General features: G+C 43.1%; 1 protein-coding gene across 11 annotated transcripts in view; it reads left to right on the forward strand.

The window, feature by feature from the left end:
* The window catches only part of PHLDB2 (pleckstrin homology like domain family B member 2), a 126,293-nt gene that overhangs the window by 67,294 nt on the left and 43,672 nt on the right, over nucleotides 1-15,327 (forward strand). For all 11 annotated transcript variants that reach the window (XM_054822485.1, XM_054822457.1, XM_054822495.1 and 8 more), the window contains 4 exons: nucleotides 824-2,172; nucleotides 11,333-11,716; nucleotides 14,017-14,160; nucleotides 15,031-15,168. In XM_054822485.1, coding sequence (XP_054678460.1) covers nucleotides 824-2,172; nucleotides 11,333-11,716; nucleotides 14,017-14,160; nucleotides 15,031-15,168 — 2,015 coding nt within the window. The remainder of the gene's footprint in view (nucleotides 1-823; nucleotides 2,173-11,332; nucleotides 11,717-14,016; nucleotides 14,161-15,030; nucleotides 15,169-15,327) is intronic.

Raw genomic sequence — 15,327 nt, forward strand, 5'->3', positions numbered from 1 at the left:
CAAGCGTTAGGACCTGGAACATTAAACCCCCTTTTTTAATGGTCATGTGATGTTGTTTTGAATGAAGTCATGAGCCTAGCATTGTACTTCCTTAAGGCTATCTTTTAGCTAAAGTGCTTTTTGAAGCTTTGTATTTTAAGAGCACTGAGCCGAAACACCTCGAAAAACGGGCCTCATTTTTGTACTTTTCCATGAAGCTTTTCACGACGGTCCACAGTGTAAGCAGAAAGGTGACAAACTCTTACTGAGCTTTGAACTGAGCTCATTAGTATATTGGGGCTCAGATGCACGAGCTGCACAGCTTAAAGAAGAGGTGATCTAGAGCAGTATCTTACGTTCTGTATCCTGAGCCCTGGGACACCTGTGTTCAGTTCTTTGCTCTGTTGTTGACTTTGCATCTTCTCTGTGGACCTCAGTTCCTCAGCTGTAAAACATCAGGGCAGTAATACTTCCTTACCTCCTGGACATCTTGGGAGGGTCAGGTTTAAAAAGGCTGAGCCAGAGTCCAGCAATGGACAGGAAACAAAAAAAAGAGTTTTAGCCTCTTTTCACCTGTGTTCCTGATTTGTAGTATGAATTTGGTGATGTCGCTCTCCCACCTCCCTTTTTTTTTTTTCTCTTCTCCTGGTCTCCATCTTCTGCAAAAACAGAGATGGGAAGGTTGCACATACTCTCCTTTGCTTAATGATCTGAGACACATTTATTAAAAGTACAGTAATTATTAGAAAAAGTGTTCTTTTCAAGTTCATGTGCAGGCATGCGCACGCAAGAGGCTACTTACTTATTTGCTAAAACTTTTTTTCTTGTTTTCTCTTCCTTACAGATTCCAGTAAGATTATGGAAGAGTATAGCCACACACAAAACCACATGGAATTACAAAATGCTAGTTTGGGAAAGAGTTCTGTGGCGAATTCCCTTGAAAATGGTCTCCAGGATATTATGGAAAACCTCAACCCGAAGAAATATTCATCAAGTCTCAAATTTAAAACAAACGGGGACTATGCTGGCTCTTACTTAACCCTTTCACAACCTATGCCAGTTAAACCCAATTCTTCCTCCAATGTTAAAAATATACACTCTATTACCAAAATTCAAGGTGGCAAGCAGTTCCCCTGTGAAAGCCCATATCTTCCAGACAAAAGTATCTCTATAAAGCATTTGGGTTCCTTATCGGGCACGTCTCCATCCCTCAGTGGGTACAGTTTAGGAAGGACAGACTTTGATATTCATGCCAGCAGAGAAAATGAGAAATCCCTTGGACACATGGATAAGTTTCACTACTCAAAGTACAGTCAGAAAAACAAATCGTATGACAATGTCTACTTCCCAGGAATGCTGGAGACGAAGAAGATCTCGGGCTCTCTCCTTACCATGTGGAATGGAAGCTCAGGGAATGAGCTGATGCTTTCACCTGCCAGCAATTCGGGGGCAGCCAGCATGCCTTCTAGCCCAAAGCAAGGCAGGAGGATGAATATTGAAGACAGCCTAGCCCTTCACGTAAAACCAGTTAAACACAAGGATGTGATGATGGAGACTCTGGGTTCACGGCCTAGGAAATACTCCGGTGGATCTCTAAGTCATATGGGAATGTACAGTCGTTCCCTACCCAGACTTTATAAATCAACAGAAAGCCAACTGGTGCCATTAAGTTTGCCCCCCAGAAGCTCTCTGGGTAATACTAAAAGGAAAAAACTTGGAGAAAAAGATCTACCTCAGAATGCTTTAGATGCTGATAATTACCTGAATTTTTCTTCTTGCAGCTCAGGGGTTTCACCACATGCAAACTCTGTTTCTGGGAATAATCCCTATGTCAATTCAACTCTTAGTGTTCCTGCAAGCCCTCGAATTGCTAAAAAAATGCTTTTAGCCCCTTCTTCCCCATATCTTTCCGATGATTTTGATAGACTTGGACTCTCAGGAACAAGTCCCAGTAGTTCTTTCTCCCCAGTGGATTTTGACAGGTCATTCTCTGTCCGAAGAAACCTTTCCACCAGTTCCATGGAACTTGATGACCCAGATCTGGAAAGTTATAGACAGACACCAAACTCACTGCAAACGTCCATGCGGGAGCGGAAGAACAGCATTAGCTCCATTTCGGGAAGAGAAGACCTCATGGACTATCACAGGAGGCAGAGGGAAGAGCGGCTTCGGGAGCAGGAGATGGAACGGCTGGTAATTTTTTCTCTTCCTCTTAGTTTTTTGTGGCAGTTAGCATTTCCAAAACATCCATCCCAGATTTAGCCATCAGGAGGGTAGAGCAAAGCATAGGCTGCCATGTTTTGAAATTCAAATGCTGCCTGCTTCAGATGCCTTGTTTATTATCGCAGTCCATGAAGCTAATGCTTAAATAGCGTGCTGCTGTAACAGCTCGGATAGACAGTACCATTCAACCATCTTTAAAAAATGTTAGAACCCACGTAAAATGTGTTCAGTCGTCCTGCAGGGTCTGTTAAAATGTCTACGTATGTAAAACCCACAAATTGCACTGCAGGGATCCAGCACTTTCTGTTTTAGATGATGGTACTGTTTTGTGGTAAGTGGGTAAGAAAAATGAGCAGCTTATAGCTGTGTGTCAGAGTTCTGTGTGCGCTGTGGTGCGGAGTCAGGTATACCTTGGTGTAGGTTCGACATCCATCATCGGAGCTTTCTCTGCTTGGTTGTGGTTTTTCCTACTGAGTATTTTCATTAAAATATAGGCCTCCTTGCTTCTCCCCCTCCCGAAATGGAGAGTAGCAGAGCTGGACAGTTTTTTCTCTTTGTCTCTAGTCAATGTAAACAGTGCATACTGCTTCAGCTTGGGATTAAATTTGGTAGTAGAATGTAATTTCTGTGTTATTGAAACAACTTCTGGGTAGGAAAGAAAAAAAAAGGTCTTCAGAATATACAAAAGTGGTTGAAACTGTGTCTGAAAGGATACTTAGTGTTTCTTTGAAAAAAGCTTTCTCAGTGGCTACAAGAATCTCTGACCCTATTAACATGCATTCATATTGTACTGATTTTATTGTTCACGTAGAAACCGAGGTCGTTATATGGGCCAGTTTGTATTACTGCGTCTTAGGTTTGAGACATAACTTTACATTTGCGTGCATTCATTCAAATCTCTATGGATTTGGGCAGAAATGGAGATAGGGTACTCTTAAACCTGTCTACACGCAGACATACAGACAGCGAGCGTGTAGGGGAGTTCACTTCCCGGGCAGGCCGGGGTGAAAAGCCGTGGGGATGCCGGGACCAGTGGGTTGTGGGACCAGTGGCCGCCCATCAGGGACCACTAGCAACAGTCTGGCGCCTGTGCATGGCCACTGCTCCCATTTCTAGCCGCACCTGCGAGCAGGTTCAGCTGAAGGATTGTAACCCCTTGAGACATCTGCCTCCCATCTCACCTACGTCCTTGACGCAAGTTGGTGAGGAAGCTGTTACGGTGGCAGAAACCTGCCTTTTCACCCCGATCCGCCCAGCGCTGTAGCCTGACACATGCGGTTGATTTGTAAGATGTGAAAATGTTCATCTTTGCCTGCTTGGAACCAGGGCTGTAGAGTCAAGGCACGACCCCTCTCCCTCTCCTCGGTGAGCAGCAGGGCGTGCGTGCCCCCACCCTGCCCTGCCCCCTTTGCCCCCCGAAACCTTGGCCAGCTCCCGTTGAGGTTCCCCCTTGAAGCTGCTCCCGGGGTGAGGAGGGCCAGCTGCAAGCAGAAATGACTGGACAGCTTAGAAAAGGTGGTTACGCTTGCGCACGCCAAAGCGGGAAACGTCAGCAGAAATGCTGGCAGGCTTTTTATTTCTTTTCTTGCTTCCTTCTCCCTGCTGTTCCTCCACTCCCTTTGGAAATCTTTCTCCTCCCTAGTCCTGGCGTTTTGTGTGCGCAAAGTGGTGTTTGCTTCTTATCAGAGGGTTTTCCAGACAGTCATGCTGTAAAACCCGAGATAATCAGTCATAAAAGACAATGTTGTAGAGCGTATTTGTATTTCAAAGAGAACGGCCTTCTTTGTGGCGAGGGATGGGAGATACGGGGTTGTTTCTGTATTCAGTAATGCTAAAAATTGTTCTGGTTTAATACTCGCATGTAATGACTTCATTATTTTTGCTTCACTGTTTCTTTTCTCGCCGGGCAAGACTTCTATCAAGTCCTGATTCTTTAAAAAGAGAATTTGCCTACTGTTTTTCCAAGCGTAGTAAAGTTTTTTTCAAAAAATATGATGTTTTGTGTGTTGCATATAATTTGAACATGAAGGAACTTCCTCCTAATTGAGTTCATCTTCTGTTCAGGATCCTGCTCAATATTTTTTTTTTTCCCCTTGATAGAGCTATCTGCTGGAAGAGTTGAATATCAGGAGAAGGCCTCCTTCCAATGGTTTGAGACTCTGAAAAAATGCCATAAATAGGTTTTCAGGTCTCTGAAAGGAAGGAATATATTTAAAAAAAAAAAAAAATCCCCATATCAGCTCTTTGTACATTATTGCCTGTACTGTTTTGGCTTTGTTTTATTTTTGTCCTTCTGTGTGGATCTAGTCATGGGTCTATGCAAACAGCGTTTTTATATATCCAGCCTGAGCTTCCAAAGAGCAGCTTTGTCTGATCTTGTGTAACACGAGATGGAGAAAGGTTTGCTCAGGCTTTTTTTTTTTTTTTTTTTTTTTTGGCAGGAAGGGAAGGTGTGTGCATAAAAAAACCCCAACCAAACAAGCACCCACAGATAGCAAAACTTTACTGAGTCAAAGTCCAGATTGAGTAGCTGGCAGGTAAATGGCGGGGGAAACATAGTCCCTCCATGCCCAAGTATACTCTTACATACTGTGTTTTTGAAGCAAGGTAGAGAGAAGAAAAATCTAGGAATATTCAGAGAACTTAATCAGAAACATGAACCTCCTTTTTAGAAGGTTATACAGATCTATGGCCCAGAGAAGAAGTGGAGAGCATCTTTGCACCAGCACTGCCCCTGTAGCTATCCTGCTGGCACAGAGCAGTTTTGGGGTGTCGTGTTTGAGAGCTACGGTTCACCTCTGGATTTTTTATTTTTTTTTTATTTTTTTAGCAAAATCTATGCACACATTGTAGTCTGACCTAGTATCTGCCCTAGGTCTCTTCTATTTGCTTTCATTTTTTTTTTCTTTTTCTTTTCCACATAAATTATTCTATGAGTTTTACTTGTGCTTAGTAGGCATTTTAAGTGACAGAGGCTCCTCTGGAAGTTTGCATTTTGAGCTGCTGCTACGGCCTGAGTGTGAAACCAAATGATCTGCTGTCATTGCCTGAAGAAGTAAACAGAGAATTAAAAAAGCAGTACAAATAGTGAAAATACACATTGCAGGGCTTTTCTGGAGTGATTTAAACATGTGAGTTTTAATGTGTTCCTGTGCACCAAACAGAAAAGACATGTATGTACTTGTGTAGGATTTGGTGTTTCTCCGTCTCCCTCTCTCTCTCTCTTTTGATTTGCCTCTTATGGCTGGGTTCACCCAAACTAGCTGAAGATTGGTGCCACTTCTGTTTTGCCAGCCTGTTCCTCTGTGACATGAGATTGGGTATTAGGAAAAATTTCTTCATCGCAAGGGTTGTCGCCAGGCCCTGGAAGAGGCTGCCCGGGCAGGTGGTCGAGTCACCAGCGCTGGAGGTATTGCAAAGACCCGCGGACGTGGCGCGTAGGGGCCTGGTCTAGTGGTGGGCTTGGCGGCGTTAGGTTAAGGGTCGGGCTGGATGACCTGAAAGGTCTTTTGCAAGCAGAACGATTCTATGATTTAACCAGAGTTCCTGTTGCTGCCATCCCTCCAGCGTTACGGCTGAGCGCTGGGACGGGTGGGCTGTGGGAGCGGGTGGGACGGCGCGAGGCTGCTCCTGGAGCTTGCACAGGCAGCGGGCTGGTGGGTCACAATCTGCTTCTGCTTCCTCTCCAGCCCAGCTGACCGGACATTGCATCTTGGCGTAGGGATGCTTGTACAAGCTTTACACAGGTAGAAGTCAGAGTTAGCTATTACTGAAGCTAGCCCAGGAGCCTTATAAACAAGGAAAAAATTTGTCACTGTGATCTAAGAATATGGAATGACATTCAGTTAGCTATTGAATTTTTATTTTTTTTCAAGATGAAATCTCACTCTTTTTTTCCTATCTGAGATAAAAGCCCAACTGTGGTAGCTGCTGGAACTGAAAGGCTGTCTTTCTCTTCAGCCCGTGGGGAGGTCAGGAGTGGAACAGGGCAGACAACATAGCCAGATACTAAGGCCATCTGTTTTGTTTGATACCCGCTCATTTGAACAGCACTAAACTTGATTTTTCTACTGCTGGTTTTTAGGCAGTACAATGTATTTCCTCTAGATGGTGGTAAGTACTTAAAAATTACATATGCAGTATCTGCATGACACCTTCCATAGTCCAGCTGTCTGTACGGATCTGTAAACATATGCTTGTTAATGAGGTTTTACTAGATGCAGGAATTGTGCTGGGAGAGATTTCAGCTTATATGACCGATGCCTGACGAGCAATAATAATATCATTCAAGGTGCTTATTCCATAGTCCACTTTTTCACGGTCAGAAGAGCATTGAATTTCATTAAGTTTATTCAGCAAGCAGGAAATAATACCAACTATCCCTGTGCCTGGTTTGCATTGATGCATTACAATTTAGTAAGATGTGCTCATGTGAGGGGAAAATGAAATGAAAATATTTTAGAATTTTCAAGGTGGTACTGCTTTAAAATTATGGTTAATAGAGCTTATGTAAATCTCCCATACAGCTTGGAAAAACCTCATATACAGGTTTTATAAATTTATATTGGCACTATGTCTTTTTATAGACCTTTTAAACATAAAGTACCCAAGCTGTATGTAAAAGCGTAAGTGACTTACCTCCTACAGGAACCCCGGCCAAGTAGACAATGGCTCAATCAAGGTAATTTTCCCACCACTAGTATTTGACAGTCTCTATAGTGTTGCGGAATAGCTACTTAAGATTAATTTCGTTTGGTAAATGAACAAGTGCTGTATAATAGGATAAAAAACTCCTGCGGAATATAACTAATACTGACGACTCAGTAAATTTTCAGGAATATTCAGTTTTAATTGTGTTCCAAAACATTTCTGTGCGATCTTTAATAAATCAAAGCATGGATTACATATACTTAATTTTGACAGCTCTGCGTTTTATGCAATTGAACAGTATGGGCCAGGAAGAAATCCATTTCAGGAGACCTATTCTCATTTACGGAACTGAAGTACTGCACTGGAGCTCTAGTCTTCAGGCTCCTGCCCTCGGCATGATTTGAAAAGGAGCATCAGCAGTACTGCAGGGGCAAAAGGGCACTGCTCGGAACCACACTGTTATTTTGGAAGCTGACGGCATTTCCTCGGGAGCCAAATACGTGCCTGCAGATACAGGAGCTAATTCTGCAGGAAGTGGCCTGCTCGGTTCCTCCGTGGAGGCTGGCTCTACTCCGTGCCACCGATCTCTCCTGCTTTTACGGGTCCGTTTCCCTGTGCCTGTGCGGGGAAGGTAAGGACGAGGCGTGCCAGCCTGGTCCCTGCGCCCGGTGCTCTGCCCTGAGCTGAGGTGGTCTCTCTGCGGCGCTTCTCCATGCAGGTGCCTCTGCCGTGGGAGGCTGCCTGCGTGTCACCCGTGAGAGACGGACGTGAAATCTGGGCGCTTTTTCTGAATTCTTTGCTGCTAGCTGTAACCTCAGAGCCAGAAGACTAACTATAGCAAAACAAGGACTTAAAATGAGAAAATAAGTAAGGCTGGAGTGAGAAACCGGTGCAAACTGGAGGGAAGGGGAAGAACAGGTGATGAGCTGTTCTCGGACACGGTTCAAGTCTAGCTTTGAAATAAGCTTCTCTGTATTTGACAGGTGTGCAATCACCAGCTCCTTAGAAATTGCAAGAAGGAAAGAGAAACCTTTCTTCTGCCTCTTGTCCATGGGGTACTGAATGTATTTGTTAGAAAGTTTGGGGAGTTTCTGCCTCTCTCTTCCCCAGTCTTTCTGTCTCTTTGCCCCCATCCTTTTTGAGTAGCTGCTGCTCTAAGCTTTTGCTCTGAAGCTGGTAGTTTGCCTGACAGTGAGGTTTTTTTAAGAGCAATGGTGGAAAAGTGCTGTTCTTTGGTAGCTGAAAAGAGCAACAGCCTCTTCTTTGGCAAAGGGAGCCCTGGCTGCACAGATTAGCCATAATTTTTGTTAGCATTGGTCACAAAGGGTAGACTGCACATGTATTTTTAATGAAATCTGGGGTTATCCAGTTCTTAATGGCACTTATCTAAAAAGCTTTCTGCTTGCCATAGCTGATTAACCAAGTCTTGCCTTGATATCTAGATACAGCCTCTGCGCATTTGTAAAATTCATATACATGACATGAAGCAGATGAACAAATCCAGGAATCACTGACATCTGCGATTGCTGTTAAAAAAAGTGGGAGCTATTTGTCTCTGCTATTTTGGAATATTTTTCTTTACAGCGTGCCGGAGATGTCTCTTAAGGTCATTGTTAATCCATAACAGAGGGAGGTTATTAGCCCCTTATCACACCCTTCTTCAGCACCTAAATTTGCAGCCATCCATAGGTGGTGAGTAGCTTTGTCAAAGCGAGGAGTGGTGAAACTGCTCACGCAGAAAGTGCACAAGACCTGCGTACCCCTTTTCGTAGCAGGTAAGAGATCCACTGAAAACACATGGAGATGTTTGTCTGTTAGGAAGTTTTATGGGCAAATACACTGAAAGGCTTACAAGGCTTGATTCGACACCCCTCCCTCCCACCAGAGCTAATTTAAAACCAATTTCCGGCTTTTGACATACTTCTTTTTCCCTCTGCTGTGTTCAGCATCACAAATAACTTGTGTGGTTATTTCTTGCAAAATTATTGACTGGATTTTCCGTGTGCTACTGCTTTTGCACTTTTCATTGCTGGGGTACTTTCCTAGCTCGCTGCTTGACTCAGAAATTTGTGCTGGAAACAGTTAAATGCAGGTGTGCTGGAGCTGGAATGAGTTGGCTGAGATGATGAGAATAGAGCGTATAAAATAACCAGAGAGCTTCCTGTCCATAAGCCTCTCGGCACATGTCAAAATAGAAGTGAGAGATATCGGTATTTCTGTAATGTGTCTGAACGTTCATCAGGAATTTTTTGAAGACTGGCAGAGGTTTTCCTGCAATTTTTAAGCTTTCCTGAGCATCTGAGACTTGGGGAAAAAAGAATCCCTGTTTTGTTTTGTTTTGTTTTTTTTTCTGACTGCTCAGCAAAGAGCAGGTTTGCATGAGAGCCCCTTACCTGAGTGCTTAGGCTAGGATGAGCAGCGGCTACGCTTTGAAATTTGCCATTTCCTATTATTATTATTATTGAAGGGATGGAGGCTTGGGGTAACCTGATATACCCTGTTGTTGCAGGGAAGGATGGAACTTCATGTCCTGATGTCATGTTTCCCGTCTATAACCATTACGACGACCGTATGAAAGGGCCAGGCCCGGTGCTGTCACAACAGGGAGAGCTGCATAATTACCGGCGATCCCAGCCAGCGCTTGCACAGCGCTTTAGGAATTGGGTTGCGTGGCCAAAAGACTTAGTAAGAGGGAGGATAGCGGCGTTGGAGGGGTAAGGGAAGAGGCTTAGGGTCTGGCAGTGGTTGCGTGGAGGGAACAAGGCTTTGGGGAGTTATAATTATGTCGATCGTTTGGGGTTGAAGGATGTCTGCAGAATCTGCCGGACCCATTTCATGGAAAATGCAAGCTTGCAATTGCTGCACCGCAGCTGCCCCGGGCTCCGTTATTTAGCGGCTCGTCTCTGCCGGTGCCGTTACAGGGGGCTTCAGAGGAAACCTGCAGTGGGAACCTGGGAATAAGCTACCTGAAGGCAAAATTTCTGTCTCGCGGTGCTCTCTCGGTTGGGTAGTGCTGGGAAATGGATGGGTTCCCCAGCTCAGACATGCAGCTCTTAACTGCGGGTGATGCGGGGTGATGTGAGCGCGTTGTGCGTACAACTGGGTAGTTTCTTGGTAGCTGTACAAAAAGCTGGGTGCTTGTAAACTGGTGTTAAATTTTCATAAAACTCCAATGGCTCGTTGCAGGGAAAGGGCAGGCAATGCATTGCCCCAACAGCTTTGCTTGATCCTTGTTATCGCTTGCTGTTGGGCATTGGGACTGTTAGGACTGTCAGAAATTGCTGCTTTGCAAATCCTGTTTGCAAACGTAATGCCAGGTAGAGCTTGGAAATTGGTCTGCAGTGGTTCCTGGGGAAGGAGGCTGAGGATTTTGGGGTTTCAGCTTGCTTTTTAAATACTACTAAAAATAAGAAGGGTTTCCTAGAAATCAGAAATGAGATCGTTAGTGAAGGTATTAATGCCAAGCATGGAACTCTCACAGTGGTCTTTTTTCCAGCAGAATTTTCAATAGGGTTATGGTAAGCAATTTTTTATTTACACTATTTTTTTTTCTTTAGCAAAAGAAATATGAAATTACATAAAAGCATTACCTCTTAAAAATGAAAAGGTAAAAAAATTTAATCTGAAATAGAAGATACAGGAAGCTATACACAGAGTGAAATAAAACAAATACAGCCTTCTGAGACTTTTTATATAGAGATCTAGAAATCCTTTGTGAATTAAATGTTTATAGCAATTTGAGGCACATCAGGTCAAACTGGCACAGCTATTCAGATTCTCAAGTTTAAAATGTTAGTATGAATCCACAGGGAATTTGAGTTAACTGGCAAATAAAGATTTCCCCTACTTCTGTGCATTTGACATATGTTGTATTTTAGATGTGATGCCTCATTTTTCTGTTAATGCTCCTAAACCTGTGTGTTTCAAAGTGTGGACTAATTCTCTCCCAAAAAAGGGAATCAAAGTGAGCAAAACAGAAAATCAAAAAAAAGTCAGGAATGAGTGAGTTCATGGAAAATCTGTGCAATATTTTGCAGCTTGGTAGTAGTATACTGTAAGTGTAAAGTGGAACAAGTAGTGATTTATACAGTAAGCTCACCAGACATGTGTACATACAAATGGGGTATGGTTACAACAACCTGAATACACAACATTAATATTAAACTTTTCTACATTGGAAAGAGAAACAAGTATTAGGAAATCTTATTTAAGTAGCTATTCATTTCTGTGAAATGTACTTTTAATTGTTCATCCATGTTAACTTTGATTCTTCATCTTGCACTGTCATTTATTTATGTGTATATATACTTATGCATATCTGTTGATTAAGTGCTAGAGACATACATGGAACTGGAGGACTTTAATCCTTCACTCTAAAAACAAGCAAACAAAAAAAAAGCAAACTTTTTTTTAACTTCATCTTTACTCTTTACTTTGGCTCACATGTGATGCTTAGTGCTATTATCTTTTTTTAAACTAGGAACGACAGCGGCTGGAGACAATCCTCAATCTGTGTGCAGAGTACTCCAAATCTGACAGCGACCCGGCTGCAACTACAACAGTTGCTGATGTTCAAAAAATTAACAAAGAACTCGAAAAACTTCAGCTCTCTGACGAGGATTCGGTGTTCGAAGACTCCCAGATGAATCTGGAAACGAGGTTCAGGAGCCACTTGAAATCATCTGCAAGCGATTCGGATTTCTCGGAGCTGAGCAACCACAGTCGCAGCACTGCTGCTTTCCTCTCCTCGAGAGGGTTGAGAGCCGACGAGCACTTCAACGAAAGCGCGAAGCCTCCACCCTTTGCTGCTCCCGGCTTCCTGAAGGATGCCACTGAGTCGTCCTACCTAAGCATCACACCAAAGGTAACACTCTGTAGGAGGACAGAGTACAGTCCAGGCTTGGCTGCTTGAAATCCTTCTGTAGGAGTCGGCTCTCCTGGCAGGGGCCGCAGTTGGGATGACTTAGGTGTGAGAATTCATCGCAGAGCTCGTATGACTTAGCAGCCAGCAAATGATTATTTCATTTCTGTAGAAGCTATTAGTACTGGAAGGTTTTGGGGGTTTGTTTTTTGTTTTTTTTCCCAACGGGATGTAAAGTTCAGGAAAAGTTTTAGTATTTTCTGAGGGAGAAGAATTTGCTTGAACAATTATAGTTATTTAAATAAGGAAGGTTTCAGGAACCCTGCTTAGCACCGTGCTGGGATGCAGGAGGGAAAGGAAGCTCTGCCGTCTTCTCCCAACCCGAGGCTGCAGTCTTCCGTAAGAGGAGGATGTTTTCTCATGGGCAAACCAGAACAGTCGCATGGGATGTGAAGAGGAGTTGCCTGAGCCAAATTTACTGTCCTGTCTCCTTTCCCGGGGTTGGACCTGAGCCACTTGTCAAACCAGCTGCTGCCTCTCCTGGGGCGCGTGGCAGCAGCCAGCCTCCTGCCGCTTTAACCCAATTCCTGCCTTTAATGTGCTGCAGCTCCTTCCCTGTGTATTTCACACTGCCGTTTCGTTACTGAAGGGAAACTGGCCTTTAAAAATCGAGCTAACAGCATTCCTAACAATTTCCTTCAGCTAGGGCAGCGGCAGCCTCCTCCGGGCTGGGGCAGGGGGCTTTTGTCGGCTTGGGTCAGTGCCTGAACTCTGGAGTGCCAGAGCAGCCGTGCAGCAAATCCCAGTGACAGGCAGTGTGTTAAATAACTGTATCCAAGAGTTAGAATCAGGAGCATAACAAGACCAAGCAAAGCCATAAAAGCAGGTTGCTGTTTAACAAATTCACGCCTTCAAAATACTTTGTGTGTCTCCTTTTTACTGCTATTTACACACTGTATAAGCTTCAGCACGTTTATATGCCTAATGTGAAGTGTATTTAACCTCTGCTTAACTTACATATGTCTTTATAGTCAGCAGAAGCATGTATGTGTAAAAGGAGAGAGGTGTGATAAAAACCCATTTTATCTTATAAAGGGCTATCTCTCTGGAAATCTATCTGCCAAGTTTTTCGGTGTGAAATTATGTTGAACACGAACGTGCTGTTACGGCTTTCTTACCAGGTCTTTCTGTGTTGAAAAGGTAGTAAGACGATTCATTTACAAGTTACTGTGGTCTTGCATTTGTTGCTTTCTTCATGCAAGTTAGAGATCCGATTTTAAATCCTTATTAGGAAGTTGAAATCGAAGATGTTATGTCAGCGTTATCCAAACAGGATACCGGAAAAAAGAGGCTTTCCTGCTAGGATTACTAACGTTAATGAAGGAATACCGTTCATTCATTCATTGTAAAGGGTTCTGCTAAGCCCGGAGAAAAGCAATAACAAGCAACTGTGTTAATGAAACGCAGCTCATTGTTTTAAAACATGGAGATCAGCTTTGTTCAGGATAAAATGCCTGCCTTGAGAAGAGCCATTCAGTGGCTGAGCTGAGCCTCCTTTGAGCAAGGCCACGTGGTCCCGTGGCTAACGCGGAGCCCCGCGCGCAGCCCACGTCTAGTTCTGATCGGGGACAGGGAGCGAGCAGCCTCACCACACTAATTGGATCGCGAGCCCCTGGGGTCAGATGAATGCGAAGGCTACATTTGAAACTCGGTACTCTTTGATCTAGCCTTTGCTGGTATAAGATCACAGGTATTTTCTTAATAATGTTTAATTCTTGGCACAGTTATCTAGTAAGTGAATGGCAATGAGAAGAGCGGTGTTAAGGATACTGCTTCCTCGGGGCTAACTGGGGAGACAGAACCAACTTTTGTCCGTATTACTGGCCATCTTAATGGCTGGTTGCAAAAACGTCCTCTCCTGCCTCCTGGCTTTTATTATATGAACAGCTGAAATTTACATAAAAAGCATCTTCATCTATTTGTGTTATTTTTAGAAGGGAAAAACTGGATTTTTACAACCTAAATAGCACAGCATGTAAAGTATTTTCGAAGGTTAGGTTTTAATAATTCCTGTAGCATGAATAGTATTTACTGTTAAGTATGGTATTTACTGCCAGTGCCTGGAAGTAAAGTATCATGTTCGTTTCTCTTGTACACCTTCTAAATATAGAAATAGCAATGTAGTAGATACGAAATAGGTAACAAGTTCAAAACCTGTCTAAAATGAACACGATATGAAAGGGGGAAGGAAAAATGATGTTTAACTCTTGTTCTAATGAACCTCTTGTAACGTGCAACTGCAGATACCAGAATGCACAAGTGATGAGCAAAGAGGGCAGGAGCTTGGTCGACTGGAGGAGGAGCGCATAGTCATACTCAATAACTTGGAAGAACTTGAGCAGAAGATCAAAGATTTAAATGACCAGATGGATGAATCCTCAAGAGAGGTATGACATACGTTTTGGTTTTAAATGTCTGGTTAGGTATGTCTAAGTAGCATGAGTACTTGCTGAAGGGTTCAGCGAGTACACAGGGAACTCAGGGATGTATGTAGCCTTCATATTCTGTACTTTTTCACCAGAATTAGGCACAGAATAACAGATCTGGCAGTCTCCTACTATGAAAGTTATTTTTCCCCAGCAAGGAGATGGATTTGATGCTCGGATTAGCCTTTCCCAGCTGTGTAGCCATTATACCCCTAAGCGGAATTAGAACAATCTTGCTTGTTGAATGGTCACTCAATTGATCTAAATACCTTGTGTCACTTGGGAGTTTTATGGTGGTATCTCCTGTGGCCGTTTAGAGAGAAAGGAAGTGAGGCAACTTCCTTTCAAGCCTCCTTGGCTTTATGGTGGCAAGGGTATGTTGGCACCCTCTTGACTTCTGGAATCTCACAGTTGCAGACTAAGCTGGCCAGGCATTTGGGTTGTGCTGGCTCCAATTATCAGCGACAGGAAAGAAACAGCTGTTCCAGAAGGGTTCCCTATGGATCCTGGGCACAGAGAGCCGGTACAGTATCGCAACAGGAGGAAGCACAGGGGAGAAGTGTTAGAAAAGAAAAAGTTTTGGAAAAAAGAATCTTCGAACTTTATTTTGCAGTATTTTATGTTGCAGTTTTACTTTTTTCTCAGATTTGTGATCTCTTTTTAAACTTTCTTTTGTGGCAGTAAAACCTAATTTTTATTTTTATTTTCTTTTTAAAATGTTTCTCTGTTGTGAATAATCGCCAGCTCACTCCCCTTCCCCTAGAAAATAATATGTATCAAGACTTTTTTCTTAATCATGGACTGCTTCTGAAAAATGTTTTGTGTTTCTAGTTGGATATGGAATGTGCCCTTTTGGATGGGGAACAGAAATCTGAAACAACAGAGCTGCTGAAAGAGAAGGAAATTTTGGATCATCTAAACAGAAAAATAGCCGAGCTGGAGAGAAATGTTATTGGAGAAAAGACAAAGGTAATTGACTTATTTTAGCTAGCTGTGTGCTCTGTTCCCCTTGATCTTCAAAATACATTTATATGATTAACATATTGATGGCGGTTATTTTATGAAGTACTGTGTATAAGTAAATTTGCTTGATAAATATAGAAGAAGAAAAAAAAAGGTGTCTCACTA

The sequence above is a fragment of the Grus americana genome, chromosome 1, assembly GCF_028858705.1.
Source record: "Grus americana isolate bGruAme1 chromosome 1, bGruAme1.mat, whole genome shotgun sequence".
Classification (NCBI taxonomy): Eukaryota; Metazoa; Chordata; class Aves; order Gruiformes; family Gruidae; genus Grus; species Grus americana.